Genomic DNA, 15,302 nt, shown 5'->3' with positions numbered 1-15,302 from the left:
GCGCCACTTTGTAATATCTTGGTTTAGAAAAAATATAAATATAAAGCAGATCATATTTATACACCCAGAAAAAAATTAGAATTTTTCACATAATAGTTGCACTTAATAATAAAACAAATTCCTAAAATTTACCTATGTTTAGGACGTCTCTAGATGTTACCCCCCTTAAGTAAATTATTAATTTCTTCCGAAGTAGGGCCTTGTAGCATCTAATTTTTTTTGTTTCTAAGGGAGGAAGGTTCACTCTTTAACATGGTACCCATAAAACCCGTTGCAAATAATTGCAACTTTTTAAAATTTTAAGAGACGTTCCAAGTTTTTATTAGACTTAACTTCTTTGATTTAAATATTATTTTTAAAGAACTTATTAATATTTTATCTCAATTTATTTTTGCACATATTTCACAGAACTATGAATTAAAGTTACTGAAGTTACTAAGTACCCTTGGTAAATTATGTGATTGTCCGTAGACTTTAAACATCAATAACAAGAAAACAAAAGCAACTACTGAAAAATGGATTTTATAATATTATAATACAATTATTTTTCTACCAAATCAGATGAATTTTTATTTAATTTACAACATTATGAAAATTGACTTTTGATTGCCGTCAGCCGTTTTGTTCCACTGTGCGCTGTGCCATGAAAAAACAAAAACAATATCATATTTTATACTTCATATCCATAACATAAAAATGTACCTACGTAAAACTTTAAAGGCATTTTTCTTAACCAATGTTTTTATAATTGACTGATACGATTGTTTCGGACTGACTCGCGATGTTTGCAAGTTTATGATGGCAATTGTTGACGAGCTTACTTACGGCTCATTTTGATGTGATCTCAGGTTGGAAAGTTGTAACAATTATATGTTAACGGCCAATTCTCTATATTCTACGTAAACTGTAGCAATTACTATCATGTTATTAATGTTTTTTAGTTGTTACCGTAGAACTATACTAACTATACTTCGGATGAAATGAATAGTTTTATTTAACCCTTTCATTCCAGAGCAAATATGCGAGTGTGCGCTTTGCTTGTACGGGAAACCCTGCTGTTTGAATGTAGTTTTTAATAATTGGTATATTTATATTGTTATAAAATAAACATATGGATGTTAACGAAAACAAGATTTATCACGTTGACACCGGCATGTACCACTAGTGGTTACTTCGATGTTACATCCGACAGCATGTAGGGTAGAGTGGGGCTAAAAGTTCCGTTTTTTATATAAATATATGTAAAATTTAGTAATAACGATCTGGAGATGTCTTTTTAATCCTTCGTAAACTATAACTATCGTATTTTACTTTTACATCAGTGTTTGATTCATACTGTTATTCTTTATTGAGTTATAGTATAAAATGTTTATTAATTCAAAATGGTCCATACACAGGGCAAAAAGTCCCTAACACTTTGTAACTGGTTCTTCATGTAACATAAAATTAAGTAAGAAATTCTGTTCTTATTAACAAATATATATTAAATAAATCTTTTTTACATATACGATTAATTTTCTATTACTTATTCTCTAGCTACTGAACGTAATTTGATTTTGTTCTCTATTATCCTTTTTGCAACGTATTTCATTATATTTAACAGTTTAATGCCGCGATTAGTTTGTATTTTATGGTGCAGCACTCTAATAAATGGATTTTAAGTGAAGGAACAACCTCTATGTGGAGTAATAAGCTCCAATAAGGGACTTTTTGCTCTGATGCAAAAATCAGGAACAAATTGGAGCATGTACAGATTACTAAATTAAAAGTAATTTATGGAGAATAAACACAGAATCGTTGTACAAGTCGTAAAAATGCTTGAAATCAAATGCGAACGCTTCGAATGTTTTCTAATACCTGTTGCTGACTGAATTGTGTAATGCGATACTCAGTCAACTAATAAACAAATAATTATTTTCAATTCGGGACTTATTACCCGTCGGACTTTTAATACCACTTTATCGTACGCTCAAATATGTAGTTTGTTAAATTTTGTAGTTCGTTGGTTTGACAGACTAAAAAAATGGAGAAGTTAATTAAATTAAACTTATTGATTATTTCAATAATTTAACAAATTTTAAGAATATTGTCGCCAGATGGGCAAAAACGTAAATTACAGTTGCGACTGTACTTATACAATAGTTCATTTCCGTGAGAAAAGACTATAATTTTCAGTTTTGGTGGGTCAAAATGTGTTGAAAATCATAAATTTAAACCAAAAATTGTTTTCCCTGACACTATAGTACAGTCAATAATATTCTCCAAAAAGTTGAATATTTAATTGTAAATTAAAACAGTTTTCAAAAATTACTGGCATACCTTTGAAGCGTCACCGTAAGGGAAGAAATTTCCATATATCTTCTTAAATTCTTCTACACTAAGATGTCCACTTGGGCAGTCCTTTAGGAATCCTTTGTACCACTCTTGAATTTCCGCATCTTTAAACAGAAATTAACTAAACTGAATTACGACATCACACAAAGCTAACTGATGTATTATGAACACGTAGTAATCCTTGATCTCATTTAGCCATTTCACGTTCCTCGTTAGCGAGTACTCATTTCGACTTGCAGAATTCTTTATATACAATGATAATAGTATTCAACAATAATTGAATGTACATTAATAATTCAACACAAAGAGCAGAATTTGTCAGTAACAGATTCATTTATTAGCTAATTTTATTAAAAAATATTTAAAAAACTTTTGAATTAATTTATACGAAAAACGTTATACAAAAAATGACAATTAGCCGTATAAAGTTACCGTTTTAACGGTTTTCATTCAGATTTATAAACAAACAAGATTTAAATAGATAACAAGAGATTTGTGGGCAGTACAAATTTTAAAACGGAATGCACATAATTTGGTCATTTTCAGTTATATTACACGAAATATAATTGTAGGCTATGTAATACTATAAAATAAAATGATTTTGGAAAATAAGGAAAAGAGTAATAATTTTGTATTTAAATAATAATTCAAAACAATTTTGAAAAATGAATTTCTATAAAATCTATTTAACACTAGAACAATTAAAATAACGGATTGTCTGCAGAATCCAATAGTCCATAGCAAATTCATGCTAGCTAACTCACTTTTGGTAGAAATGTAACAGTAGTGCGTACAAAGTACGCGTACCTACCCTTTTTTAAACTATGATCATCATTTACAAGCATTTAATGATACGCAATATTCAAAATTTGTATAGCTACATATTTGGGCAACTCTCCTCTATTTTTTACGACAAATTTTAACTGTCTATCGTTTTTAGTTTTCACGTGACACTTGTTTCACTGAAAAATTCGAACGTTTTTACAAAAACCTATTTTTTTTCGAAAACTGGACGTGACCCAGCAATTTGGTTTTCGTATTCGTATTTAGGGTAAGCAACTCTATGAGAATCGCCTAGTGATTATTGCAAGACACAAGAAAGGTTCAAATTTGTTCCGCAGTGTAATAAGAGTTATTGAGAATTTTCTTGAACATTTGGAGTTATTTCCATCGTTATTCCATTTTCCTATTTTTTTCTATTTTGAAAAATTTAATTTGTTATTTTATTATATAAATAACACGATTCTTTGATTATTCAAGAAAAGTATTTGATGTGTTTAACACTAACAAAGTATATTGTATATAAAGGTTACGACTCACCCGTAAATTCAGTATTTTGTTTGAGATCTTCTAAGACTTCTGGTTTTAGTTTGCTGTTCTGCTTTCCCATGGTTGTTCGATGTTTCTTTCAGAAGATCAGGTTTTCAACAAGTGTCGTTAGTAAATTAGCAAATTATTAGATGCTAACTAATCTACTGTTCTACTGGAACCGCTGAGTGAAGCACGTGTCGTTGGTATTTTAGTTTGTGCTTCAAATACGTCTGGAAAAGAAAAAAGATGTGAGTGTGTGTAGCTTATAATAACGTTGGTATTCATTAAAATGGTTTTATTGGACACGCGAATTTTCAAGATATTTGCTTTTATAATATAAAAGTAACATGCAGACAATTCGTATCATTAATTCAATAAAAGTTCAAGTAAAAAAAATTATTTTCCAGGAAAATATTATGTGATGCACGCAATTGAAAACGTCTAATTTTATCAAGTACAAAATTTTAATTAACAATCGATTAGGATAGAACTTTATATTATTTTCAAATTTGTGTTTTGATTTACAAAATATAAATATTTAACATTTTGAGCAACAATGACTGTCCACTTGAGTATTGTTAAAAAAATTTAAGTTCCATACGAAAGATTCTTTACATCGTTGCAGCTGAATAAGATATTTGACCGGATTATTTTACTTCTCATTTTTTTCATTTTTCACGTTTAGACACATGTCTTATGTACGTATGAATCCACGAGTAGAATAAATAGTAATTTTGTCCTAACAAAATCATTAACTACAAAGGCAACGCTAAAAAGGTTCATAATATTGATGATCAATTAGACAATTCTTACTTGAAATTATTATTTGCTATTAGATAATGATATTGTTTTATATTTATCTTATAATTATTTAATAATATATTTTTGAACTAATATTGTGTGAAATTATTTTAGCATTTCCGAATAAATAGAATATTCTGTTGAAGTTCCTTCTGCGTACAAAAAAGATGTTTGTTAATCTTTAACAAAGAAATTGTGTTAATCGTTTCTTTCAAGATACATAAGAATAAATTACATTTAATTCTGTATTTTAAGACCAAATTTTCAGTTTTTTTATTAATAAAATCTAGTAAGGAAAGTTATATAATTCGGAAATTCTAGTACTGTGTACACAGTTTGTTTCATGTAACAAAAAACATTTATTTTGATCAGGTGTACACAAAATAGAAGTAACAAAAATTCGAAAAATAGTTTGTTTTTACAACAAAGCTAAGATCATATGATATTTTTCAAGTAGGATTAGATACTTTTTGTCTGTTACAGTATAGAAGACGTAAAGATGAATTAAAAAATCGTATAACTTTATATTTCTGTATACACGATATACGCATTCGTTGCCTTCTATTTTTGAAGAGTATGAAGATATTAGACTTTAATTTACTGAATGTAAACATAGAACGTTGTGTAGGAGACATTATTAATGAAATGGTACAATGTAAAATAAATAAGTATTAAATATAAAAACCATTCAATACGTGTTTAATGTGTAATTGTAATATTTTGTTCTTTTGTAGAACGTCAAATACATTGCTTTCATTGAATAGACTGGATTCACGTCTCTATATCGTGTAAGAATTTATGTAATAAATTATTTAATCATTTTTTCTTACAAATCTTCAATATCGTAAGTTACCAATTTACGATTGAATAGCAGATTGCGATATCCTTGTAAAGAAAATTTTGTAGAGACAAGTGTGGCTATTATATTAATCCATTTATGATAATAATGCAACTTTTAACTGTAACACTCAAATAATCTTGCACTTATCGTAAATTATGAACCAGATAACTAATCTGATGAAAGTATATTTCTCTTTTTATATTAGGGGAATGTGTGGCAAGATGAGCATGCTAGGTAAGACGGGGCAATCGTTTATTTCATGTTACTATGCATCCATGTTACTAAAAATAAAAAAAAGACATTGATTACATAATAACTGATTCGGTGCCACTAGTTACAGTCAGCTTATTTCGTTCTTGTGCGTTTGTCAATTATAATTCTGATTGTTACATTTGTGATCTAATTCTTTGACGTGTTTTAAATGATAACAGACCAGTAATAATTCTCAATTGTATTGTTACTTTACTACCATCAGATAAGTAATTTCATAAGGTTTTTATTCATGTATTTATGAACATCAATCGTAAACAAATAATGATATTATCATTCAATTAATTTTGATCTAACGTTTGGGGCAAGATGAGGACATTCTTGTAACGCCACTTAATTTTTTAATAAAATGATTCCAATGTAGAAAAGAAAAACAGAAAAACATAGTTGCTTCAAAAAATCAATGTAGAAGGCTGTTAAAACAGTTATAAAGTTTATATAGTGGAGGAAAATGATTATTTATTGAGAAAATCCTTTATAAAAGTGTTTAAGGATAGTTCAAGATTCTTCAAAACTGAGTTTTCAATTAATACCACGCTTGTGTATGGAATGTGCAAATAGATGCGTCCCAACTTGCCCTGTACACAGAACAAGATAAAAATTTGTAGTTATTTTCAAAATTATTTCTTTGTACTTCAGCCATTAAGTTTTATAAATCAATTTTAATATATTTTTATAAGCGTATATTAATAGTATAGACGGTATTATTTACAGATACAAAATCAATTAACATAAAATTATATAGCCACTTTTGCTTAACGTTCCCGTCTTGCCTTACCTTCCCCTACTTGAAATATCCTACATTAACTGTGGAAGATTTTCAGGTATCTTTGTGTTCTTAAACTTACTATATTTTGATGCTTTTTCATTGAAAAATATGAAAACATTAAAGTAATCAGTCAAAGAGACTGGCAAAAAGTTGTTGAAAGAAATGAAATATTTTATCAAGTACTTATTTTTATTTAATAATAAAACGCTCTTTAATTTATAAAAATTATTGCTCTTCGAATTAGTTTTAATGTCTCTTGCACAGTCTTCAGTATAATGGAAAAATATATCTGATCTTATTTAAAGAATGCAAGATAACTTTAGTTTTACTTTTGAAGTTAACTATTTCCGAAATTTTTAGTATCGCTATTTGCTGTACACTCGATACGGATAAATTTTTGTTTGAAACATTTTTTGTTAGATCCAATCGTGGTTTGTTATTTAACCGCAGATGGTTAAAAAATCGTGAAGTACACATATATTCTGTACTGAGAATAATGCAGTATTAAGGGATTCAAGATAAAATCAATCCGTGAAGTTTTAATGTATCTCCAATTATTAAGTATAACGTTGAAATACTACAAATGTTTATGTTCTTTCATCCTGTTATAAAAAATTTGTCAATCCTGTGTACTTTTAATGTGAATGAATTCTATTAGGTTCACATGCACTAGTTCTTATCACTAATTGTTACATACGATTTTCCATACAATGTACAACACCTATCTTGTTTGTAAACGATACCTACACGATATTTACCAGTTCAAGAAAGACCAGGAAAATACTTTATGTTCTTTTAATCGGAGTGAAATGAACATATACGAAAAGTCTTTTGTGACCTTTGTGTTTGATAATAAAATATTGTTCATAAAATCTAGTTTTCATTTTTCTTGAATTTAGTAACTGATTGATATATATATATCATGTAGGTATTCTTAGTAAACTAAATAGGCGTTGTACGTTGCACGAAAAATTGTATCTTATTCGTAACCGTGTGTGAACATAGTAAATTTTCAAATTCAATTTTTTCCAAAATTAAATGCAAGAAAGAATAACTGTATAGAATGAATGGAAAGAATAGTCATATATAATGAATTTATGTTCTTATGTTCTGTATCATGTTCTTTTATACTTTCATAGATTCATCAAAATGATAAAGTTTTATCTAATAATTATTATTACCTTTCACTATTAAAAATTAATATGCAATATGATAAAATGATTTGTTTGTTTTAAATTTTCATGTTGTCGACAAATTTTTTATTACAGTAGTAAAACAGTGTTTAAACAGTTCATACATTAAACATTTTGTTTTGTTTCGTAGCATTATAGAGTGATAATTAAGTACTAAAAAATGTTTACATCTCACCAAAGTGTTTTTTCGTTGAAAAATATTGTTCCTTGAATGCTCAATTATACTGTGCTATTCTTTAAATTTAATTACAAACAAAGTTTTGAATTGCGTGACTCCTTGTAAGTAAATATAAAGTTTCATTTTGTAAGGGATATTTTGCAGATACGTATTATATATACTTCATTTGCTTAAAGATAACATGATTTGTTACTAGCATCAAAACCGCTAATAACGAACGCTAAAAATGAACGTGACTTAATTTAAGAAAATGCGATGTACATATGAATTATATATTGAATGATTTTACATTTAACTGTCTATATTCTTTTGAAATTAATTCACTAAAATTTATATAATTAAGTATTTACAAATAGTATATGTACCTCATTATCGATTTAAGAAAATAGGTGTTAATAATTCGTAGTAGTATCGATCCAATACAGGCATATTCGAGTGTAAATATGTTTTGTGTTTATTGAGAATCACTTCGTTTAAAAACGAAAATTTATTAATAGGAAGTATAGCTTTATTTTATCCATTAAATTAATGATTTATAAAAAATTCCGTTTGGAGTCGTTTTACCTTGAATAATTTTTTTATATATAGAGGATAATTGCTTTCGTACCTACACAAATAATAACATTGTTAAAAAAATGTTAACCTCTTTTTAATCTTCCAAAATTCAAAAAGTAATTTTTGTAGATTTTCGTGTGTCAAATATCAAACTGAAGTTCGTTTATCTCTGGCATATATAAATTTAATTTTAAAAAGAAATCAAATTTTTCACGATAAAAATATGTTATATTCTAATTGCAAAATGTCTACTACTTATTTAGAGAAAATCATTTTGTAGGCCTCTCCAAATAAAATGATAGATCAAATGATTTCAGAATATTTTGAAAAATAAGCCTGTGAGACAATATTTAATTACACTGTATAATAAAGTAGAACCTGTTTCTATGGAAATTATCAAAGAATATTCCCTGGGTAGAAAACACAGATTCAACATTTCTATGATAAAATAAAATACGTAGTTTTGTAAGACACAAAGATTCATTAGTCATTTCTCACGCCAGCGATCATTTCACACTCCCCTCAGCGTAATGCTTTTCCTTTGAAGAAAACAGTGTTATAAAACGCTCGAGTCTTCGAAGCTTCGAGCTTTAACTTTAAAGGCTCAGTCTTGAAAACTTGGAGTTCAATAAAGCTCGAGTCTTTGGAAGCTCGAATTGAGTCTCGAAAGCCTTCAACACTTGAGTCTTCATGCTTGAAAACAGTCGAGAGCACGAGCCGTCTGCTGCTATATTAACACGATATTGAAAATTTCAAACTTAAAATCCAATCTTCGAGAGATTTCAAATTGTCTAGGCTTCAGCTTTGCGTAGTTAATATAGTAACAGACGGTTCGAGTCTTAGAGCTTAAAGACTTGAGCGTTGAAGACTTCAAATTTTAGGGGTCAAGGCTCGAGTCTTAAGTGTTCTAGCTCTGAAGGCTGAAGTCTCAATTATGCTTCTCAAGTCTCAAGGTTCAGATCTCATTTTTATAACACTAGAAGAAAATGATAACTGTTTCTTTGGCATTGAGATTAATTGATGGTATATCGTGCTTTGTGAAGCTGTTTTAGTTTCTCAATCAAAAATAAGATTTAAGCTACAGGTGTCTTTGAGTTTTGTTTGAATTTAGTTTAATCAATTGTATGATGTAGATATTTTCTTTTTAGATTCTTTTTTCTGATAAATGTTTATATTGTTGTATGTATATATAGCAGATCGTTAGCAGGAAAACCATTCAATACTTGTTTGGTATCTACATAAGTAGCATACACCATACTGGTTGTGAATGAAGAAATCTTAGTAACCACCATGGTAAACATAATGGCTTTCACGTGTTACATGAGCTGTTTACCTCAGTGTTTATAAACCAGTTTGTGAGTATCCTCATTCAATTTCCATATATAAAACGTACTTAGTAATTGTGTGCTGAGCTATTCGTTGTAAATCGAAAACATTGTAATTATAACGCGTTCAAAAGTGGTATTTTATCATATAATTCTGTTCATTTCTTATTGTCTTCAATACATTTCATTGTATTTTACTACATGTGCCATAAGGCAATAAAAAATAAAGGAAATTACATAATAAAATACCATTTTTGAACACGTTCGTAGAGGAAAATATATCAAGGAAGTGATTCGATCCATAAAAAGATGAAGAAAAACGTGTAAATGTTGCCAAAATTGTAACTAGCTTATATGTGACGAGCGCGTACAAACGGTTACAAAATGTAATGATTGTAGGTTGTCAATACAATAAATAAATATAATTTATATAATACATAATTCATTTATATGTCAATAAATAAATATGTTAATTATCAAAAAATGTAGAGCATATGTTTCGTTTAAACTCTCTAACTTTTTATTTTTTACAAGAGTTTTTATTTATTAAACGAGTCTCAAATCAAAAGTGTCCAACGAAAGAGTATCTGAAAGGATTGTCAAATATTCCAACCGAAACATAATAAATTTTTACGTTAAAGTAGAAATGGTTACCTGGATAGCCGGTTGTGCAAGTAAGGGTTAAATAATTCGACAGAAATTTAGAATTTTCGAGAGTTTATGACGCTGTTAGAGGAAGATATTGAGCGTGTGTTTCAAATGGAAGGGATATACGCGGAACATCTGCAAGTACTGAAAAGTCAATTATGATGTGAACATATAAAAATATTTATATTTTGGAAACGGTTGAAATTTCGGTTTATGTTTACTAAAGATTTTTTACTCACAGTCAGTATTGTGTTCACTGACAATCAGTATGTATCGCGTAAGTATTAAACAGTTTCCTGTTAACAGCCTGCAGATTACCCTTGCTTATCCTTGTAAGTACATTCTCATGTTTCCCTCAATCTCCTTTGATTCCATAAACGTAAGTATTTCCAAATTAAAATTAGTGAATTAATATGACGAAGAAGGATGCAGACTGAATTTTACTCACAGTCGGTCTGTGGTTATTATAACAATAAAACTAAATTATACAGAATGTTAGCCGTCAATTCTTACGGCAAGATAAAGATAGGTACAATCCGTATAAACACGTTGTTCAAGTTCGTATACTCCGTTTGTAATATATCACGCAGTGCAATTTAAACTGCATGCTCCATGATTTTTTCACGTTATGTATGCTGAGAAATAAAACGGCTAAGTATACTATATATATGTACTATAATTTTTATAGTTTCGAGAAGCTTAGTGACACCGAATTAGCTTACCGTAGAGTCAACATTTATACGTCTACAATCACACGCATTCACACTACTGTAACAGAAAAAATATGATGTTAATATGGTCACAGTAACAGCGAAAAGAAAACAAAGAGTAAAATATAATAAAAATGTAACGAATGCAATAGATAATAGTACAACAACAATAATAATAATAATAATAATTGTAGTAGCAGCAGTAGTAGTAATAGTAGTAATAGTAATAGTAATAGTAATAGTAATGATAATAATAATAATAATAATAATAATGATAATTATAAAGATAATGATTACTATACAACAACGATAATACATTTAGAACATATTGAGATTTATTATAATAATAATATTAGTAATAATGATAAACGCGGCTTTCCTCGTTTCTTTTGTCATGCGTAACTCAACAAAAAAATACGACACCATTTTGATTACTTAATCGGAATATTAATAAGTGTCGCGATAACGTATATATACTGTTTTTATAGTACGGCGTACGCGCTTACGAATAGAAATCCGGATTTTGTCGGACTGTCTAAAGAAAAATATCATAAAATTGTCCTGCAGGTTCATGAATTTCAAAATACATTTCTTTAGGAGTAGAAATTCCATACCGTACTTTCAAAGTTATTTAAAGAACCGGGAAATGTAAAATGTTTTAATTCATTCAGTTTATTCTAAACAAAACCTTGCGTTTTACGGAAGCTGTAAATCTAATTTTAAGTGTTTGAACTCAATGATTACCGAACAAAATCAGGCAATAGCAACTATATACTATTGTATGTACGTGTACGTGTACCGATTATAAACGGACAAAAACATATGACCGCGTGATCCATTACGTTTGACAGTACGTTACGAAATTAGTGTGACCGATAGGCTACGCGATTATAGTATATTATAGTATATTATATACGCATACCTATTATTTGCATTTAATTTTATGCCCGTCCTGCAGCGTTACGTTCACTTCTATGTATGTTTTCAGTGCTCATCGTGTAACAGTGTAAAGGAGCGACACGCGATGTCTATATGCATGTTTTTACGTACGCACGTCACGAAATATTAAATTATTTCCGAACTAATACCAATCAATCAGACGAATGACTCTCCAAATCGCACTGTCATTATTTAGCAAAGATTTCCGGGTTTATTGCGGCGCAGGTCTTTAATTAGCTGTTTGTACTGACCTTTCTTAAAATACGGGTTTCACGACAAAAAAATCGATTCAACAATATTTTAACGATTAATCCTTGGACTTCAACTACCTCATTTAACCCTTTGAGTGTCAGGGGAAATTTTTACACATATTCGAGAAATGCCAGACAATGTTAAACAAAGATGCATGATTATAAACAAAAATTTATATTTCGGTCAATTTTCATCTAAACTTTATAACATTTTTACACAATACTAAGGCATGTTAGACTTCTTTTATTAACGATCAAATCAAAAAGAATCTTTTCATAAGTGCATGAAGAAGCGATATATCGCTCCTTGGAACTCAAAGGGTTAATATTGAATATTATATTCAGTACTACAACTTGAATATTCAATGTTTTCATACATCGTCCAAAGACTAAGCGTAGATGACAGCCATTGGTAGTTGAATGTGCGCGAATACGTGTTAATTGTGAACTGACTCTTAAATTAACACAACATTCGTTCGCTTACGTTCATGTCGAAATTAAATTGCAATTTTTCGTTCAATTAAAGTTCTTTGCAATGATAAGTTGCAAACGTAGTGATCGTAATTTATATTAAAATATTTTATTAGTATACCATAGTTTGAAATGGTATAATTATTTAAGTAGTTAAGTCCTTCAAATCAGATAATTGATTAGGTTTGCAACTTATGTGACAAAACCTTTTAAGCTTAGAATAAACGCTAACCGTATTTGTAGGTACATAACTTCTGCAACAGTATAAACTTGTATTGAAATATTATCCTTGACTGTATATGGTACATCATAGTATTTATTCATCTTCCGTTTTGCTTTGTATAGTCCAATACAAATTTGATACTTCTAAGATGTTTATCAAACTGATAATGAATATTAAATATTTAACAAATTTGGTTGCCATAATTATTTCAAAAACACAAGTAACTTGATTTAACGTTCAAAATTATTTATGAAGCGTATGATTGTTTTAAGTTTGTATAACATTTAATGATATTTTAATTTTCTTTCCACAGATATTCATACTAAGAAAAGTAATTAATTTAGTGACATTTAATCACAAAATTATAATGTATATATCGAAGTTAATGGTAGATAGAGTGATTACTCTTTCGTGAAAATTTTGTTTCATTAGATTTGTTTATGTACAAGACGTAATTATAAATGAAAATATGCTCTATTGCATTAAATAAAAATGATAAGTAAATTTCACTGAAAAACGATAAGTTGCAGAAAATACAGTATGTTTAGGGTGTAAAACGTTATCTCAAATAATTGCTAGATTCAAAGGCAATGAGCATCAGGTAGAAGCTATTGATGTTGTGGAGATTATATACCTTATACTTTCAATATTTGCCATTTTTATATTATGATAATCAAGTAATATCGTGACGCGCGTTACTTAAATTACGCACATATCTTAATAGTATTAGAAGAAATAAAATAGAAATAGTAATAGGTTAATAAACATACACTTCTCACCTCTTCTTATTCATCGTACAGTATTTGATGGGGATAGTGCATACATATGTATATATAAATTTTAATTACGCATCTCGCAAATAAAGTTAACGCCGCAGAAAGTACAAAATGCTTTACACTAACACGTGCGTAAATGTGCTATTTATGTGAGGGAGAGTTTTCGGAAATTTTCTGGTTAATTACACGGAATTTTTCAATCGACGAGATAACGAGGCCGTAAACTACACAGTCTGCTAGTTCTCAGATCCTTCATCGGAACTTCTAATAAATTTCTCTTTATTCGATAGTACATTACAAGAATTAGAAGCATAATTCGCGTTCAATTTCATTGAACGGTTCTTTAAATGTTGCTCTATATACGTAGGTATAGATAATTAATTGATTCTTTTATTGACATTAAATCATTCACCTTTTCTTACGTTTTGTAGCTAAAAGTTAAACAAGAAGGCAAAATAACGATTATGTAATTATTGCGTTTCTATTTCAGAACATCCGAACTGACAAGACTTTGTTGATAACGGTAAAAGATATGAAAACAGCCACAGAGGATCGAAAATGTTGGAATTTGTCGTGTGATCTTTTACGGTTTTAACATTGCAACAAATTCATTTCTAGATAATATTGTCGAATCATTATATTATACAGACCGCACTTTGTCTGGCATACCACTCTATAATATGTCATTATTTTCTGGATGAACAATAATCTTTGTTATTCTAGTAGAAATTATTTAAATACATCTTCGAATTTTTATATAACTAGAGTCAATACATATTTCTGAATAATAATAATAATAATAATAATAATAATAATAATAATAATAATAATAATAATAATAATAATAGTAGTAGTAGTAGTAGTAGTAGTAGTAGTAGTAGTAGTAGTAGTAGTAGTAGTAGTAGTAGTAGTAGTAGTAGTAGTAGTAGTAGTAGTAGTAGTAGTAGTAGTAGTAGTAGTAGTAGTAGTAGTAGTAGTAGTAGTAGTAGTAGTAGTAGTAGTAGTAGTAGTAGTAGTAGTAGTAGTAGTAGTAGTAGTAGTAGTAGTAGTAGTAGTAGTAGTAGTAGTAGTAGTAGTAGTAGTAGTAGTAGTAGTAGTAGTAGTAGTAGTAGTAGTAGTAGTAGTAGTAGTAGTAGTAGTAGTAGTAGTAGTAGTAGTAGTAGTAGTAGTAGTAGTAGTAGTAGTAGTAGTAGTAGTAGTAGTAGTAGTAGTAGTAGTAGTAGTAGTAGTAGTAGTAGTAGTAGTAGTAGTAGTAGTAGTAGTAGTAGTAGTAGTAGTAGTAGTAGTAGTAGTAGTAGTAGTAGTAGTAGTAGTAGTAGTAGTAGTAGTAGTAGTAGTAGTAGTAGTAGTAGTAGTAGTAGTAGTAGTAGTAGTAGTAGTAGTAGTAGTAGTAGTAGTAGTAGTAGTAGTAGTAGTAGTAGTAGTAGTAGTAGTAGTAGTAGTAGTAGTAGTAGTAGTAGTAGTAGTAGTAGTAGTAGTAGTAGTAGTAGTAGTAGTAGTAGTAGTAGTAGTAGTAGTAGTAGTAGTAGTAGTAGTAGTAGTAGTAGTAGTAGTAGTAGTAGTAGTAGTAGTAGTAGTAGTAGTAGTAGTAGTAGTAGTAGTAGTAGTAGTAGTAGTAGTAGTAGTAGTAGTAGTAGTAGTAGTAGTAGTAGTAGTAGTAGTAGTAGTAGTAGTAGTAGTAGTAGTAGTAGTAGTAGTAGTAGTAGT

At 29.0% G+C, this 15,302-nt stretch overlaps 1 protein-coding gene across 2 annotated transcripts in view; it reads right to left on the bottom strand.

The window, feature by feature from the left end:
• The window catches only part of Nca (neurocalcin homolog), a 484,597-nt gene that overhangs the window by 12,238 nt on the left and 457,057 nt on the right, over positions 1–15,302 (bottom strand). For both annotated transcript variants that reach the window (XM_031994624.2, XM_031994625.2), the window contains exons 2-3: positions 3,655–3,875; positions 2,320–2,438 (exon numbers count right to left, since the gene is read on the bottom strand). In XM_031994624.2, the coding sequence (XP_031850484.1) occupies positions 2,320–2,438; positions 3,655–3,724 (189 nt within the window). In that variant the 5' untranslated portion in view covers positions 3,725–3,875. The remainder of the gene's footprint in view (positions 1–2,319; positions 2,439–3,654; positions 3,876–15,302) is intronic.

Source organism: Nomia melanderi, chromosome 11 (assembly GCF_051020985.1).
Source record: "Nomia melanderi isolate GNS246 chromosome 11, iyNomMela1, whole genome shotgun sequence".
Classification (NCBI taxonomy): Eukaryota; Metazoa; Arthropoda; class Insecta; order Hymenoptera; family Halictidae; genus Nomia; species Nomia melanderi.
Note: the sequence above shows the minus strand (reverse complement) of the source record. Positions and strands in the feature narration are given on the sequence as shown.